The sequence below is a fragment of the Drosophila albomicans genome, chromosome 3, assembly GCF_009650485.2.
Source record: "Drosophila albomicans strain 15112-1751.03 chromosome 3, ASM965048v2, whole genome shotgun sequence".
Classification (NCBI taxonomy): Eukaryota; Metazoa; Arthropoda; class Insecta; order Diptera; family Drosophilidae; genus Drosophila; species Drosophila albomicans.
Window position 1 is genome coordinate 38,451,507 of NC_047629.2, and position 17,400 is coordinate 38,468,906.

A 17,400-nucleotide genomic window follows, 5' to 3' on the forward strand; every position below is an offset into this window, starting at 1 on the left:
TACTTTATAGGGTCGGAGATGCCTCCTTCTACCTGTTACATACATTTCCTGCCGGCACAAAGTTATAAAAAAATGTTTAAGAATTTAAAATATATAATGAATTTAAAACGCTTCCGATTCTTTAGTGTCAACCTTTTTAAACGCCTTGCCAAATCAGTCACAGTTGTTTACAAAAATTCTTTGAATTGCGCAATACTATTAGTAGTTAATTTCTAAAAACAAACAAAGAAAGCGTGAGGTTATTTTATTGTTGTTACTTCACATTAGAATGAATATGGTTTTTATTTAATTTTGTATTTTGTTTAAAAATTCCCATTCTATTCATGCATAGATTAAGCATTTTATTTTATAAATTATTCTAGTTATTTGCTTCCTCTCTCCCAACAAAAAGTAACAGACACAAACAAGAAAATAAATCAAACACATAGCTTTTCTGTATCATTAAAAATATTGTACGTACAAAAGCTCTTACAAAGTAATCAGTTACTCTACATTCAACGATAAGAAATTGTTTGTTGTTGTGTGTACATAAAACTATTTTATATTCAATGTTAAGGTCAACTGTGGGCAAAGCTCTTGCCAAATAGATTTCCCCTTGCGTAGAGGTTAATTATCGATTGTAATCGTTGATGCCACGCCCACTTTATAGCTTGTTGCGACTGCTGTAGTATTCGTTGAGTCGATCGGCCTCTCGCCAACCAGTTTCTGTGGCTCCATGCACCGTGGAGAAGTGCGTCTTGCTTGTTGCCTCGCCGGCAAACTGCACCTTGGGTCGACCTGTAGCGTCGAGCAGCGGAGTCGCCAGATCCCAGGGTCCAGTGCGCAGTTCATCGGTGTAGTTGGTGCGCGAGCTGTAGCTTCCGCGGAAGTTCGGGTTGGAAGTCCACTGGGTGCGGAGGAAACGCTGTGGATGTGGCACATTGAAGGGCAGGAATTTGCGGAAGAACCAAAGCAATCCCTCGATCACTTCCTCCTCGGTGAGAGTTTCCATGTAGCGCGCATGTTCGCCAATGATCCAGCCCTGCAACAGTCGTGGCTGATGCAGCACACGATGGAATCCAAAGACACCCTCGAGCCAGAAGCGTTCGGTGCCGCGCAGCTCATCGAGATCTTCTTCTAACCACAGGAAGTTGGCGCCAATCCAATCAGCGGGCAAAGGTTGCTCGGCGAACTCCAAATAGAACTTGTTGACGGTGCCAATTTTTAGTCCTTTGATAGCACGCACTTTAGCCTCAGGCAATGCGGGCACAAAGAGCTGCTGATGCACCGCCTTCAGGACACCCAGAGACACGGTGCAGATGACATGATCAGCTGTGATCACTTCTCCATCCTCGCAGCGCAGCTTCAGCTGCTCGTCACTCGCATAATTGATTTCAGTCAGACGCTTGCTTAGCCTGACACGTCCGTTGAGCACACCAAGATCATCAGCATCATTCAGCTTGGCATTCATCAGAACCTTAAGGAAACTCTTGTAACCCTTGTCCTTCCAGTTGAGCAGAAATTCGCCATCACTCTGAGCAAACTCCAAGTGCGCTCTCCTCGAGACCTCAAACAGATGATCCGAGGCTGTAAAGGAGCAGCGCAGTCGCTTGCCCGTCTCGAACAGCTCCTTGGCAATGGTTTTATCAACTGGTGGCGATGCGCTGAGTGCCTTCCAAAAGTTGTCCGTCAGATGATCGCCTAGAGAACCATTTAGTTCATTTGGCGTAGTTGGCAACGAACTTTCGAAAGCGCTGCCAAGAATAAAAGCCGTTTCATTGTTCAACACTTGTTTGTTAGAACGCACCAAGGTCATCGTCTTCAAGGCATCTCCAGTGCGATGCAACAGATTCAAATCCTTCACACGGCTATACACAACATTGCCAGACTCGCCATGGCACCATTGAGCTCCTTTGTCCACCACACTGTCACCGAAAGGCACGGTGCAAATGCGTCCGCCGATGCGATTCTCTGCCTCCAAGATGCTCACATTCTTGAATCCCTGATCGATCAATCGCGTAGCAGCTGCGATGCCTGACGGTCCCGATCCAATGACGACAATGCGCGCAGTTTGCTTTGTTTTATTACTCATGATTTCAAGCGTTCTTGACGTATTCTTGACGTAGACTTTATTACAATTCCACGACTTGTCGGCGACTGATGAGAACTGAGAGCGCTTTTAGTTTTTATAATCTATTCTAAGTTGTGATTAGAATAATTTTTTAGATAATATTGAGGAACTATTTCTCTCTGTCGCTGCTCTCTCTCGCTATTATTGTTGTTGCTTTAATTGCGTCGAAATAATTGCTTATTGTTTGATGGCAACTTGAACCCAGCCTTATGTAATTAAAGCTCAACGAACTGGCTGTCAACATGTGTTTAGTATTTATTTTTGTTTGTTGTAAATAAATTCCATGTATGGCGGTTTGGCTAACTATATTGGGAATACAGGTTTAAAATAATTGTGTCGAAATTATTTGCTGTTTGTTGTCAATTAAATTCAAAGACAGCTGTTTGTCCTTCGATAAAGTCAAGGTCATAGTTTTAAGTGCTGCTTTAGAATATGTTATTTATTTTTAATATACAGGTCAATTTTAACAATATTGCAAATTCTGCAAGTCACTCAATCTTATATTATTTATGCAAAATATGCTTGTTAAATTAAAAGCTTTTTCTAATTTACCATAGAAGCTTTTCATTCATATTGCAACTAGTTGTTGTCAGAATAAGATAAGAATTTTTGGTGAAATTAAAAAAAAAACAAATTTGTTGACCTATTTCTCCTTGAAAATCTACTTGCTGTAGATAAAATGTTTTGGAGGTGAACACCTACAATTTATAAATAAATATAAGTATTTCGATTGTTATTATATATTATTTACTTATATATTTAAGTTAAATATTTTAAATTATTATTCTTATTATTATTTTTTTTTTAAATAACTAATACAATTGCAATGAGATGAGCCAAAGCCACTAAGGCTATATTGCTAATAAAGGCTCTTATCTAAGTTATGCAAACTTCTATAATACATAGCAATAATTGATTATTGTATGAAAGCTTTTTATAATTTTTTTTGCAATTTAATGAACTGCCAAAAATAGGCGAAGAATTATTTGTAAAATTCAAAAACATTTGCAAACTCAATTCCCCTTTGAATTTTACTTAATTTCGTAGACAAACTTGTATGAACTATATATATTTTTATATATTTCCATGTTATAAATCAAATGCGAAAATATTAAGAGTAATTGCCATTAATTAAAGTGACGTATATTTTAGTGTAAATCAACTATGCCGCTTCTTTGACCTTGACTACATTTCATAATGAGAAAGACTACAGAATTCTATAGTATACTATAGTCTCTGATAATAGCTTTGCTCGAGCACTGATAAAAGAGTCACAACATTTTGTTGTGATTAGCCAAGTCGACGTTTGTTCATTTGTATTCATTTCACTATGAGTGGGTCGCTTATAAATATACTCATAAAATAAGTTCGTAATTTATAATATTATCGTTACCATAGCAACTGATAATATGTTGATTTTATTTGTTACATTAGCTCGTTGTTAGGGAATATCGCTATTCGATATTATTTATGAATTTATCTACAATATCCAATAATTCACATAATTTATAATTTCTTATATGTGTTACGTGTTAGGGAATATCATAATTCGACATTATTTATCCACAATATCTAATATAATTTATAATTAGTTATTGCTTTGTGGCTTATACTTAAAGGCAATCAACAAAGTTCAATACCGTTTAAGTCGAATGTTGTGTTAGCTGTTGATAGCCATTTATTTGCATTAATTGATGCTAAGCAATAATTAAATTAAAAGCATATTTCGAGTAATAGATTTGTTAACTTGTTAAGCTATAAACTATCAATTATGTTATTTTATTTTACCTTGCAATTGACACTGTAATCTAAACAATGTTACCTTGACTTAGCTGCCAACGAATGTCGCTTATCGGCCACTAGTTTTTATTTTTATTTTGTAGTTCTCTTATCCTACAGTCCGCTTATCGCCGCTTATCTTGGCCAAGTTAAGTAGCCGAAACATTCAATTGTGACAAATGGCGCGAGTTGTTGAACCATATTATTATTATTATTATTATTATTATTTTGAGTGTGGTTTTGATGCCCTATTCACTGTCTGTCCCTCTTTGCAATTGTGGTTTTAGACTTATCAACGCTGTTTATACTCGCTGCCTATAGGGTAGAAGGGTATTATAACTGTGTGCCTCCAGGAAATGTATAAAATTTTTTGCACGCCCACTTCCGTCCCGAAAATCGACAAGTTTTATAATCTTTAAATGGTCAAAAATAATAATGATTACAGTTGCTTTGGCTGGCAATCTGGTATATTTTGCAATATTATTATATTTTGAATAAATATAAATAACCTTTGGTATATTTTGTTTTGAGTATTTTTGTGGTATATTAAATTGGTATATTTTTAAAAAGGTACCGCATTGTTTTGTTTTTTATTCAAAATGTACACCTGGTATCTCACAGTCGAGCACACTCACACTGTAGCTTTCTTAAATGTTTTATGTGTGTGCATTTAAGCGAACAAAAATTTCGCAAATCATTTGGAGCAATTAAGTGAAGCACATAACCGCAGTTGAGTTGCAGTTGCAACTGTGTGTTATATAAGTCGCTTATCTGCTGCATAAAATTAGCTGTGAATAATTTCATTAATTTCAGAAATTTAATTAAATGTCACAAAATATGCACAATTTATTATGCATGCAATTTTAATATAATTTTCTCGCTCTTTTCTTATCTTTTTTTTGCGGTCTTATAGTTTTGTCGTGCTGACAGCAGCGACAACAACAACAACAACAAGAACAACAACAAACATCATTTGCAACAAAAGCCACATTATCATGAGAGGAAACTAACGCTAATGCATAATGCAGCAGACGATGAAGAAGTAGAAGATGCAGCTGTTGGTGACGAGGAGGAGCAGCATAAGGCGATTCCCGAGGATGTTGTCGGCTATGAGGATGTTGTTAATGCCATTAATGCGGGCAACGATGACAACTCGTCGTCGGAGCAGCAGCCCGATATAATACCCTATCCATTAAGTGTGGGCGAAACCAGCTGGAAAGCCGAAAAACTGCAAAGACAACAGCAGCAACAACAACAGCAACAACAGAAGCGATGGGAACGCACATAGCGTAAACTGAGACTTGAACTTTTCTCTCGCATGCGATAAAAATGGGTCAGAGTTGCGATAATTGAGTAGAAATTAAGATTTGTACAGCATAGCGATATATAAAAATTGTATTGTGTATTGTGTGAATGTCGAACGAAAGGAAGGAAGTGCAACTGGTATCAGCTGGGAAGGGTTGATTAATTAGTTTGCGGTTAAATTAAGTAAGCTTGTAAAAATGATTAACTAACATTGGAAATGGTTTAGGTAAGAAAACGTAAAATAAATCCAAACAATACATGAAAACCGAAAAATAGTTGCAAATCGAAAGAAATTTAATGGTAAATACTGGGCAAAGTATTTTGATGAAACATATGGTATTTAATATTTTTGCGAGCACATATACAGAAAGAATGCTTAACATTAAAGAATACGAAATATCGAAACAAAATTTCAATTAAACAAGTTGGCAAAAATCCCCCCTAAATAAAATAAAAATGAATTTAAATTTAGATGTACAATAAATGGCTTGTGCTATAGGGCTTAAAGATGAGAAGATAAAGCGTAACTTGATCTAAACAAATAAAAACAAACAAACAAGCTCATTCAAAGAGTTCTCAATTGTATGTATGTTCGATGATAAATATAATTGTAATTGTGCTATATACTCGCTTATATTCACATGCTTATGTAAGTGTATTCCAGATTCTCTCTGTATTTCAAAAAACAATATCAGTTGAATGTAACCAACAACAAATTATCACCTGGATATATTTAAATAAACCAATTACATAGGCCAACTGTGAATAAAGAAAAGCTTGATTGCTCTCCAAATGAAACAAAAAACACACACATATCCCAATGAAATATCTCAAATGTAATTTTATGAATATTTGAAAGTGAATAAGAAAAAGAACAAAAATAAAAAGAACACCAAGCTTGTGCATACTCATAACCCATATCAATTGTATCCATTGTAAGTTACTTACGAGTGCATACTAAATTCTTAGCTGAGGGAAATAAATAAATATAAATAAATAATAAAAATGACAAAAATTCCAAAACATAAACTGTAATTTTATTTGGCCACATCATCGATCCATTTATCCCACTGTTTTTGCCACTTCTCAAAAGCCTTTTTCTTCTCCTCCTCGGCCATCGCATTATAACGTATCGAGTTCATCGCCATTTGCTTAAGAAAGCGCAGATCGGCATGGAACGGAGCTATACCCAAGAAAGCGTAGTAAAAATCATGTGTCAAGGGCGATGCCCACCAGAACGAAGGATCATCAGATGATATCACTATCGGCACACCATTTGCTATCAGCATCGCAGCCGGATGATTGTGATAATCCTGTCCGAGCTGCAGCACTTGATTGGACACTGGACACACCTCGACAGCAATGTCCAGTTGCTTCAGCATGTTCATCACCAGCGGATGCTTGATTATCGCATAGCCATGGCCAATGCGCTTTGTGCCCAGCAGCACGGCATCCACCAGGTTCTCATCAATCGAGGTGCCATACCAGTTCGTCTCGCCGGCGTGGAAGTAAAAGTTGATGTCCTCGGGCAGCTTGAGCAGTTGCTCCACAAAATCTATCAGGGGACGACCCAGCTCCTCTTGACCCACCAAGTCGAAGCCAGCCAAAAATGTGGAGTAATTTTTCTATAAAGTATTTGAGAGATTATTGAAGTTATAAAGTTGTTTCTGATTTTCAATGTATTTAAGAAATACTACTGTGTGCTACTTTTATTACACATAATTTCGATTTCAGGATAATTAACAACTAACAAATTTGAGAGTTGATTATGTCCTACCATAAAATTTAGAAAATTACATGTGTTTGGATATTTATTGCATACAACAAAAAGCAAAAGTTATTGCAAAATTTAATTAAAGAAAAATTGTATTTCAGTATTATACATGGAATATATATGAAATACTTTTCTAAATTTGAATATGGAATTTTTCGTAAATAGAAAATTTTATAAAGCTACATGATTTTGGATTTTTATGTGGGGAGCTGTATCATTTCATCAAATGGAAATTGCTAATTCAGAATTTTTAAGTAACATTTCAAAGTAAATTTGTAACATCTGGAAAATATTCAAATTTGAAAATAAACTGAATCTAAGTGTAATCAAAATCAGAATATTTCTTAAATCAACTGAAGATACATTCTGATAAGTAGGCATCGGATTGTGTATTTTTTTTTTTATTTTTAAGGCAATAAGATTGGTGAATTTGTATGCCACTTATATAATAAAAAGTTTTGTGCTTTTAAATAAAAAATTCTTTAAAAAATACCCTCCACTCCTATTGTATAAATTTGGATTATGATTATCATACCACTCACCTTGAAAGCTATGCAGTTCTTTATGTAGTCTTCACACACTTTTGGCTCCACAATGCGCAACGGAGCATAAATCAATTTGGCATCAATGAAATCTGGATTATTTGCTTTGAAACGTTCAGTTTCCGACTTATAAATCTCCATGGTGTCCATGATATCCAACTGCTCGCCATTGATGCAATAGAGATTCGGCATCACAGATCTCAGCTCCAAATACTGAACTCCATCCGCATGCAGCTCCGTCAGCGCATTGTAGTAATAATCCCGCCAGACAGGCGCAAAGAGTAATAGGCCATCGAGAAGCATAAAGATGCTCATGAAATCCTGCCAGGCTGCATTGTTGGTGGCATAAGAGGACACTGGATACATGCTGAAGCGTCGCAGCAGATATTTGATGACATTCGCTTCGCCACGACGTTCGCGGAATTCTTCCATTGGTTCCCAGCTGCATTCCTCGGTGGCTTTCATGGTGGGTTTCTCCTTACTAAAGCGAAACGCAATCGCATCGGCACCTTCGTTCTTGGTGCAGATCCACAAATGTTTGCGATAGGTGAGCTCAACCAAATACGCAGAGCTACAGATGGCCGTGTCATGGGCATGCAACAGCCCACCCTTGGGCATCTTTTGCAGCAGACTATACAGGGGCGTCTCCTTAATCTTGTTCAACACCAAATAAGGCGGCTCGTCGGTGTTGCCATTGCCCGGTTCCAGATACCCTTTGTTGTACTCCGCATTCTTCTCGCGCATAATCACCTCGTTGGCTGCCTGTTCCTTGGGCGACAACAGCACATTGGTGAACCGTGCGCTTTGACGCTCCAGCTTAATGACTGCCTCTCGCATTATGGCATACGCCTCGGGTGAATTCTCTCGCAGACTCTTCGAGATCGAGATGGGTTCGTACTTCTTCTGGGCGCACCTCGACAGGCAGCGCATCATGCTCCCACAGAAGCGCAGTTTAAGCATTGTTGCAGGCGAGGCGAATTTGAAATTTTGAAAACAAATGCTCGACATTTGTACGAGCACATTTGTCAATGATTGTACACACACACGCACACATTCTCATTTTACTGTGGCGGCAACAACTATTCACATTCTGCGGCCTTTATTAGTTATTTATGTGGATGGCTCTCTTCTTTTTTTTCTTACTTTTTTTATGTGTGTTGCGCCCCGCGTCCTCGACACCACATTAAATGTGCCTGGGGCCGTGGCCAACATCAAATTGATGAGGCTGCCACTGAATGTGCCGCCATTTTGCGCCCCTTTACACACATTCACACACACGCACACATACATGCAAACACACTTGCAAAGCCATCAATTTTATGGGCTCATACATATTCGGTCGGGCGTAAGCCTCTCTCTTTCCTCGCTCTTCACTGCCTCCGCCTGACTCGAAATGCATTTTACGCTGCCCCATAAAACTGTGCTCATTACGGGCGCCAAATCAAAATCGAACCATGGCCACAGATCCGCAGATACCACTAAGCAGGCGAACGTAAAATTGATACATGTGTGTGGAGCACAGCGAGTCGAGTAGAGCCAAAGCACTACTCAAAAGCCGTCAGGCCATGAGGCATGGCAGGCTCAGCAAGCACCAGGCATTACGCATTCATTAAACCATCGACCACTTTTCTGTGCACTCAGCAGCATCATCATCGACAGCAGCAACAGAGGCGAAGAGCGAGAGGCTAAGAGATTTATGTCCAGGTCGTTTGTCAGTCTCACTGCCAAAAACCCAAAATGCATGTGTTATCACTTAGAGATGCAACGCTGAAGAGGACAGAGAACTGAGGACTGCAAATAACCAAAGTTTGGCAATAAAAAAAATAAATAAATGGAACGAACAGATTAGTCGGATTTCTTATTAAGCTCAAAGTCTCTATTGATAAGCCATTTCTGCCTTAAACAGGAATATAATTGAATGGAGCATTGACGAACACATTAAAGTGTCTTGTGACACTCTCGGTTTCATATTTCCATGTGTTGCTAACGCTTGAGTACAACAAGCTATCGGCATTGTTAGTGACTGATTTATTTCATTTATTTATTATTATGTTTCTGATTGTTTTGTTAACCACTAGCCGAATGATTATCAGCGCTGATAACTAATTATAGTTGACTGCCGCAGATTGCAGATACTGATTAATAAACTGATACTGCTTATTAACGTCAACTAAAGCGTAGTTTTCAGTATTATTATTATACACCGATTTATCGAGTACATTCACGTAGGTTTCAAATTGTGACAGTCTGCTTAACTCAATTGTTTGTTTCAACTACAGAATATTAATTGCATTTAATGTGAAATCAAATTTGATCTTTCAGAATCCCATTTAAATGATTCATACAAATTATTGAACAAAAAGTATTAAATCTTTTTTCTGTATAAATAATATTTGTGTTGAATCAAGACACTTCTGATGAAGCTAACATTTTTTATTATATTTCTTAATTCGACTAAAAAACAACTTATTGAAATCCGATGTCGATAAATAAAGCCAAAGGTCTTAATACATTTAAATATTAATATTAAAATCTATTTATGCTAAAATTTGCTGTGCAACTCCATTCACTGAAATTCCGTTATTAAATAGAATGGGTAATGTCACATTATATTTATTCTCTGGCATCTCCGTAGACATCGATGGAAATACTTGGTCATCTCTAGAGAGAGCGAGGCAAAGTGCTCGCTTGGCTGCATAACTCATTAGCATTAATGCTGAGGTTTCCTTTTAGCAAATCTGACTGAACCGACTGACATGGCCATGAATTGTGGCTAGTAAGTAGTTGCTTGCTAAGTACAAGTAGTATACTCAAAACGTGGGTTGTAGGTGTATGAAATAAGCCGAGCTCTTTATTCAAATACAATAACAAGTATATGTTTAGTGCAAATGCTGTTTGATTGCTCCAATGCATCATAAAGACACATAGTATGTGTGTATGTGTGTGTGTATTATCGATTAACTATTTAAGTGGTAAATTCTCTTATGTACCTATAATGGATTGACCGTGTGACGAGTATGAAGTAGCACCTAATGCGATAAACGATAGACAAACGATTAAAAACTAATCAATTATTTAATAGCCTAGATGGATGTATAAATCGTAATGAGCATGCGTGTGAATAGATAGAGAGAGAGTAACTTGGTGTTAGGAGCATAAATATACACAGATTGAGGATTAAGAAAGGAAAGCAGGAAAAGGAAATGGGATTAGAAAAGGAAGACGGAACAGGCTTTACAGACTAACACAACCGGACGGCGTTGAGGAGAGAGAACGCGACCAGAAGCGCTGTCACCACCCGTGCTAGTCAATCTAGGTATAGACTGGAGGACGCACCATTTGGCGAAACATTGTTCACATAGTCCAGGAACTCATCCCACTTCATTTGCCACTTGCTCAGCGCATCGTACTTGGCATCCGCACTCAGCGAACTGTATTGGATGGAGTTGAGTGCCAATTTCTTCAGCAGCCGCAGATCCGCATGCTGCGATGCAATGCCCAGGAAGGCAATGTAAAAGTCATGCGACAGTGGGGTGGCCTTCCAGAATGATGGATCATCCGAGGAGATGACAACGGGATAGCCATCAGCGAAGAATTGTGCACACGGATGATTGCGGAAATCGCTGACCAACTGCAGCACTTGATTCGACACCGGGCTGACTTCGATGGCGACGTTCAGTTTCTTGACCAGGTCCAGCACAACGGGATGTTTGACCAGCCCAAAGCCGTGACCAATGCGTTTGGTGCCCAGCAACAAGGCATCAATGAGATTCTCATCGGTTGTGGAACCAAACCAGTTTGTCTCGCCGGCATGGAAATAGAAATCAATGTCGTCGGGCACTTGCAGCAGCTGATCAATAAATACGTTCAAGGGTTTGCCCAATTCCTCTTGACCCACCAAATCGAAGCCAGCCAAGAAATCGGGATACTTCTCCTGCAAAATCAATAAACAATTAAATGCAGTCCGAGTGAGTTGAGTGCAGTGCAAACTTACCTTAATCTCTTTAAGTGTATTGATGTAGCCCAACATGCCTTCTGTGTCTGTGTTGCGGAGTGGAGCATATATCATGCGAGAGCCAATGAAAGCGGAGTTCTCTGACTTCGACATGAAGTCATTCAGAGTTTCCACATAGATGCGCACAGTGTCCAGAGGCGTATAAACAGTGCCTTCCAAATCATAGAGCTGTAATTGTAGAGGTGATATTAATACAGAAGTAATTTATGTTTTTATTCTAGATGATTTGAGTGTACTTTATGGTATATTTTGAATGTAGTAGTATATGAATATAAGAAATGTAGCTTTCTGTATAATTTAATATTTTTTTTTTGTATTATAATTTCGTATATTTTAAAGTAGTATATCGATATACGAAATAATAATAAATTACCACGCAGTTTTGCTTTTATTAAAATCGGATAGCAGATATCCGATATATTCAAGCACACTCTACTTTTTCGATCTTAATTATTTTTATTTCAAACTCACCGTTGGCAACAGGGTACGGAATTCCAGATACTGCACTCCATCAGCCAAGAATTCTTCCAGGGCCTTGTAGTAGTATTCACCCCAGACAGGTGCGTACATCAACAGACCGTCGAGGAGCGCAAAGATCTTCATGAACTTCGTCCACGCATCGTTGTTGTCCAAAAAGTCCGTGGTGGGATAAAGTGTCAGACGTTCGGCCAAATATTCATCGACTGCTTCGGCTCCACGCTCCCTTCGCACATCGGAGAGCAGGCTCCAATCACAGTTCTGTCCGGCATCCGTCAAAGCAGCTGGCTTTTCTTTGGCAAAACGCATGGCCTCAGCACTCAGATCGCCAGTTTGCTGGCAAATCCAGAGATCAGCCTTGTAGGTCAGTTCGATGAGGACTTTTGTGCTGGCCAAAGCCGTGTCATGAGCATGCAACACAGCGCCCTTGGGCATGTGCCTCAGCAGCTGGAACAATTCGGTCTTATTGATGGCATCGAGCACCTTGAAGATGTGCTGCGATGGATTGAACAGATGCGGCGTAATTTCTCCCTCCGCATACTCGTTGATCTTGGCCTTCATAATTGTTTCATTGGCCTGAACTTCACGTGAGTCCAGCTCCAGATCGTAGCCCAATGATCGCGACTCCTCATAGTGGGCAAAAGCATTCCTCACCGTCTTATAAGCCTCGGGACTGGGGCGCGAAGTGCCCAAAAGACTCTCCACGTGCGATGAGCTGCCCGTAGTATAAACGTACTTCGTAATGGGCAATGCTTTGGGTCGCGTGCGTGACTCAGCCAGGCCAAGACAGAGACAGAGGCTCAGCAGAGCGATTAGATTGTAACGTTGTTGCATTGTTTTCCCGATTTCAACTATTTATGCGATTTTCTGGAGCTTCTGTTCGCGTCAATGTCCGTGGAACAACTGAGTAACTCGCACCGGACAATGTCTGATTTTGTTGTCCAATTTCGCGTGTCGTACGCTTAGTTTGCTGTTATCTAAAAACATAATGAAATAAAAGACTAGTTCAAGTGGTTTTGGCATTATCTTTGATTTAACACGTGCTGCTTGAACATTCATTTTTTTTTGGCGATAGCCGCAGCTAAAATCTGATTGAAAAAGCGTTTCCTGCGTCCATTCAGTTCTCACCCTGGCAACTGCCTTTAATCGTGACAGGCATCTTGATTTATGGCCGCGAATGACAGAGATTAGATTTCAACGTAATCCGACAAGAGCCCAATTTACTTTATTGACCAATGATGATGACTATTTACCCACTCTTAAGTATCCTTATCCGCATCTCAACAAGATTGCGATCTAATCGTCGTTCGTCGTACGTCGCACGTCAATCAATTTCATCAATTGAAGAATTATATACTAATCAATGAGAGATTGGGAAATTTTAGAGTGCTCATGGATATCTTGGGGAACTGACTAATTTATGACCGTAATATAAACTTGCTATGACGAGCAAATTTCACATATAGTCTACATTTTTTAACTGCAGTTTAAATTTTTGAAATGTGAATCATGTGGGTAAAATAAGAAAAGTGGAAGCAAACTTTTGACCAATAATTGCCTCTATGAAGCAATTTAGTTACGAAGCTTAAGCGAACTTTAGTTGAGTAAAACTGCTTTGGAATGCATTACTAACAGTTTTAAAAATAAATATGAGTGAGGAAAGCACTAGCTCCTTGTACCTATTTTAATAGCCTGCCAAAAATAGCGAAACGATTTACAATCAACAAAAAACGTGACAGAAACTACACAAATTGGAACCAGATAAACCTCTCGAGTACACCAACAAAAATAAAATCCAGCATTGAATAAAAGTTGATAGTATAGCTATATAAATTCCATAGATTTCAGAACAAACAAAATTGTTTTTCCTAATAAAAATTTGGCACATTCGTTAAACTAAATAAGGGAAGTAGGGAAATACTATCAACTTTGACCCATTAAAGTTTCGATCCAATTATTCCAACTGCATTGCCACTGAGCGTGTGCTTTACGCTTATCAATGTCATGCAATGCACTGAACTGCAGCGAATTGATGGCCAGCTGCTTGAGCAGACGGAGATTGGCCTGCTGATTGGCAATGCCCACGAAGGTCACATAGAAATCATCAGTAAGGGGGGCGGCATTCCAAAAGCTTGGATAATCCGAGCCCACAACAATGGGATGGCCAGAGGCAATCAGAGATGCCGCCGGATGCTGACCGAAATCGTTGACATATTGTAGATAATAGTTGGAAAGCGGACACACTTCCGCCGCCATCTTCAGTAGTTTTGTTGTCCTCTGGACTTCCGGATGCTGCGGCAAATTGATTGGATTGCCAATGCGTTTGCTGCCCAACAACATGGCATCAACGAGATTTGCATGCGATTCACCAGTCGGACAACGTGATTCGCCGGCATGAAAGTAAAAGTCCAATTGCTTCGAAGCGTGCAACAATTGAACTTGTGTGCCCAGCGTTGGTTGATGGCACTCGTCGCCAAAGCTGTTTAAATCGAAACCAACAACGAAATTCGGGAATTGTATCTGTGTGGCAGAAAATGAGATTAAATACTTTCACTTGGACTTTCACTATTAGAAAGAGAAAATCCCCCTTCAAATGCTACCTTAAGAAATCGAGCATTGTCTAGATAGCTTTTCAGCTGACTTTGACTGCTGTGACGCGCTGGTGCATAGATCAACTTCAAGCCAAAGAAATCCTCGTGATTGGTGCGGAATAGATTTGATGCGACATAGTAAGCAGAGACCGTATCCCAGATGGTATAATTCGTATCATCTAAATCATACAACTGTGGGCAGCAGTATAGAATAAAAACAAATCTTTCTCTACTCTTTCACTACTCACAATTGGCAGTGCAGAGCGCAACTCGATGTAGTTGACACCATCAGCATAGACTTCCTCGAGCATGTGCATCAGCAACGAAGGAAACAAAGGGCGAAAACTAACCAATCCGTATATGAGGCGTTGAGCACGTCTCAGGTGACCAGCCATGTGGCTGGAGTTCTTAAAGTTATGTCCATTCATAGACAACATCTTTCTTAGCTTGTGCTCATGGTGCGTTTTACCCTGACTGCGCAAATCGTCCAACAAAACCCATTGACATGCGTATTCACCTTTGGAATGCGTGTTGGGACGACGACGTGCGAAGCGAAACTCCTCAAAGACACCATTGCGAGTCACACAAGTCCACAGATCCGGATGATAGGTACGATTGATCAGCAATTCTGTGTTGAACAAACCAAAGTCGTGAACATGCAACAATCCCCCTTTTGGCATCGCACGCAGCACAGTATAAAGATCGGTTTCATTGATCTTGTAACTCCTAAGATAGTATGACCCTAGCTGATAATCGTTCCATATGTGATGCACATCCTCATCGTTCTGCTTGATGGCCAACAGACGATCGTTGGCCAGTCCTTCGAGTGCCGACAACTTCAATTTGCCGCCCAGGCGACGTCGCTGTTCGACCAGCATGAAATCTCGTCGCATATGGGCGAAACGTTGTTCCAGCGAGCAGGAGTAATAATCTAAACTGAGATAGATTGTCCAGAGCAGTGCGAGGACCACGGTGCTTACCAGCATGACAAGACTCAGATGCCAGCACAACGAATTATATTTGGCATTACGACCACGATGGTTTGCCTCATCGGTGTTGCTGTTGTCGCTGATGTTGCAGTAAAGTTGTTGTTGTTGTGCTGCTGCTGCATTCTGGGACAAATCTCGCAGCGGATATTTGTAGACATCTTCGCACTTCTGCGACTCAACACTGCGTGTTGCCATCGCCAAATTGAGAATTTTGAACAGGCCGAAATAGTTGATTTTTGAGAAATCGAGGGAAATTTTATTACTCCGAATTTTTGTGCTAAACACAAATCATGACTGACTAAAGTAGCCTCAAATTCGTATTGATGTAAAAAAGCAACTCTAGCATTGTGATCTGTGTTTTGTTCAGCATGTAACTCTCTCATTTACTGCCCGCTGCAACTTCTAGTCCTACCATATGTTCTGGTACTTATCGTTGCTTTTAAAAATAGCACCCAGAACTCTGCACTTCATATGCGATAAAAGACAATCGCAATGCCATATGAAGCGCAGCACTAAAGAAGCGCGGGGGTCGAAGAGCACAAAGCAAAGAGCGAGGAATGAGGAGCGAGTAACGAGGAGCGACCCATATCCCGCTTCAAGAACGCACTTTGAGCGGGCGTTCGCCCGGCCAGGGGTTGCATTTATTTTTGTAGCGCAGCGAATACACCACCACCAACAGCGGCACAGTGGTACGAATGCAATTGGTTGGCACTTGAAACTCACTTAATGTGAGAAATGCGAAATGATTATATGAAAAAAATATATATAGTAGTTTTCTACACTAGCTTAAGTATTTTACTGTATGATACCATGATAACTAACTTTTTATGTAATTGTACTACAAAATTTCTTTTAATCGATGTTAAGACATCTGTTAGTTTTAATTGTTTCTACTTTACATATATTTCTCATACGATTTTGATATGTATTTATTTTAAAATAAAATAAATTATTTTTTAATTCAATTTTTCTTTTTAATATTTTTAAGGAAACTGATTGTGTTATAACAAGTAAGAAAGTTACAGTCGAGTGTGCTCGACTGTGAGATACCCGCTACCCATTTTAATAAAGGCAAAATATTGCGGTATTATTTTCAAAGTATACCGAAAATACTAAAAAAAAATACTAAAAATATACCAAATGGTATGTTTGGTATATCGATATAGTACACCATTCAAAATATACCATAGAGTATACGCAATATACCAGATTGTCAGCCAAAGCAACTAAGAGCCCTAGTAAGTAGGCGTTTTTGCCCATACAAAACTATTTCTTTAATAACTTCCACAATTTTTATCTGATCGCAACCAAATTTTCAGGAATCACAACTCTTCACAACTCTAGCTTTAAAATGACACTTGTTATTCGATTTTTTTGATTTGCGGGGGCGGAAGTGGGCGTGGCAAAAATTTGAAACAAACTTAATCTGCGTGCAAACATAACAAATGCTGTCGAAAAAAATTATAGCTCTATCTCTTTTAGTCTCTGAGATCCAGTATTTCATACGGACGGACGGACAGACGGACATGGCTAGATCGTCTCGGCTGTTGACGCTGATCAAGAATATATACACTTTATAGGGTCGGAGATGCCTCCTTCTACCTGTTACATACATTTCCTGCCATCACAAAGTTATAATACCCTTCTACCCTATGGGTAGCGGGTATAAAAATGTCAACAAACTGTTAGATTCAATTATTTCAAATTTAGAAATTTGATTCGTCATATATTTTAATTTTTTTCTCTTATAATAATAATTTAAAACCACAAATGTTCTTAACTTAACATTTCTATAAAAAGAAAACTTTGAATAAATAA

General features: G+C 39.1%; 5 protein-coding genes across 8 annotated transcripts in view; 1 reads left to right on the top strand and 4 right to left on the bottom strand.

Annotated features, from left to right (window-relative positions):
- Positions 1–6,225, top strand: part of LOC117572311 (uncharacterized) — a 61,998-nt gene extending 55,773 nt beyond the window's left edge. Inside the window, exons 10-11 of one of the 2 annotated variants that reach the window (XR_007955146.1) lie at positions 4,803–5,776; positions 5,859–6,225. Coding sequence is in view for 1 of the 2 variants with exons in the window: in XM_034255042.2 (XP_034110933.1) it covers positions 4,803–5,177 (375 nt within the window). In the remaining variant the exon portion in view is untranslated. Of the gene's footprint in view, positions 1–4,802 lie in introns of both variants that reach the window. The other variant, XM_034255042.2, reaches the window with a different exon arrangement.
- LOC117571101 (spermine oxidase-like) lies at positions 347–2,678 on the bottom strand. The gene is made up of 2 exons (XM_052005294.1): positions 2,663–2,678; positions 347–2,136 (listed from the first exon to the last, which is right to left on the bottom strand). Exons 1-2 carry the CDS (start codon positions 2,676–2,678, stop codon positions 644–646), a joined length of 1,509 nt encoding a protein of 502 aa, XP_051861254.1. The 3' UTR covers positions 347–643.
- Positions 6,210–8,559, bottom strand: LOC117572312 (adenosine deaminase 2). Its single transcript, XM_034255043.2, has 2 exons — positions 7,511–8,559; positions 6,210–6,819 (listed from the first exon to the last, which is right to left on the bottom strand). Exons 1-2 carry the CDS (start codon positions 8,516–8,518, stop codon positions 6,232–6,234), a joined length of 1,596 nt encoding a protein of 531 aa, XP_034110934.1. The 5' UTR covers positions 8,519–8,559; the 3' UTR covers positions 6,210–6,231.
- A 1,769-nt stretch (positions 8,560–10,328) lies between these two features.
- Positions 10,329–17,400, bottom strand: part of LOC117572628 (adenosine deaminase 2) — a 49,350-nt gene continuing 42,278 nt past the window's right edge. For all 3 annotated transcript variants that reach the window (XM_034255584.2, XM_034255583.2, XM_034255585.2), the window contains exons 2-5: positions 11,997–12,979; positions 11,505–11,693; positions 10,847–11,444; positions 10,329–10,539 (exon numbers count right to left, since the gene is read on the bottom strand). In XM_034255584.2, the coding sequence (XP_034111475.1) occupies positions 10,493–10,539; positions 10,847–11,444; positions 11,505–11,693; positions 11,997–12,836 (1,674 nt within the window). In that variant the 5' untranslated portion in view covers positions 12,837–12,979 and the 3' untranslated portion in view covers positions 10,329–10,492. The remainder of the gene's footprint in view (positions 10,540–10,846; positions 11,445–11,504; positions 11,694–11,996; positions 12,980–17,400) is intronic.
- On the bottom strand, positions 13,809–15,896 carry LOC117572626 (adenosine deaminase 2). The gene is made up of 3 exons (XM_034255582.2): positions 14,842–15,896; positions 14,603–14,785; positions 13,809–14,522 (listed from the first exon to the last, which is right to left on the bottom strand). The coding sequence occupies exons 1-3, from the start codon at positions 15,775–15,777 to the stop codon at positions 13,926–13,928; spliced, it is 1,716 nt and encodes a 571-aa protein (XP_034111473.1). The 5' UTR covers positions 15,778–15,896; the 3' UTR covers positions 13,809–13,925.

What these genes read in the sequence shown, in the direction of transcription:
- LOC117572312 (XM_034255043.2), bottom strand. Translation starts at nt 8,518, where the DNA reads ATGTCGAGCATTTGTTTTCAAAATTTCAAATTCGCCTCGCCTGCAACA. An exon ending in AGAACTGCATAGCTTTCAAG is followed by an intron (nt 6,820 to 7,510) that starts GTGAGTGGTATG and finishes AATACTTTATAG; the next exon opens with AAAAATTACTCCACATTTTT.
- LOC117572626 (XM_034255582.2), bottom strand. Translation starts at nt 15,777, where the DNA reads ATGGCAACACGCAGTGTTGAGTCGCAGAAGTGCGAAGATGTCTACAAA. An exon ending in TGCGCTCTGCACTGCCAATT is followed by an intron (nt 14,786 to 14,841) that starts GTGAGTAGTGAA and finishes TGCTGCCCACAG; the next exon opens with TTGTATGATTTAGATGATAC. An exon ending in ACAATGCTCGATTTCTTAAG is followed by an intron (nt 14,523 to 14,602) that starts GTAGCATTTGAA and finishes TCTGCCACACAG; the next exon opens with ATACAATTCCCGAATTTCGT.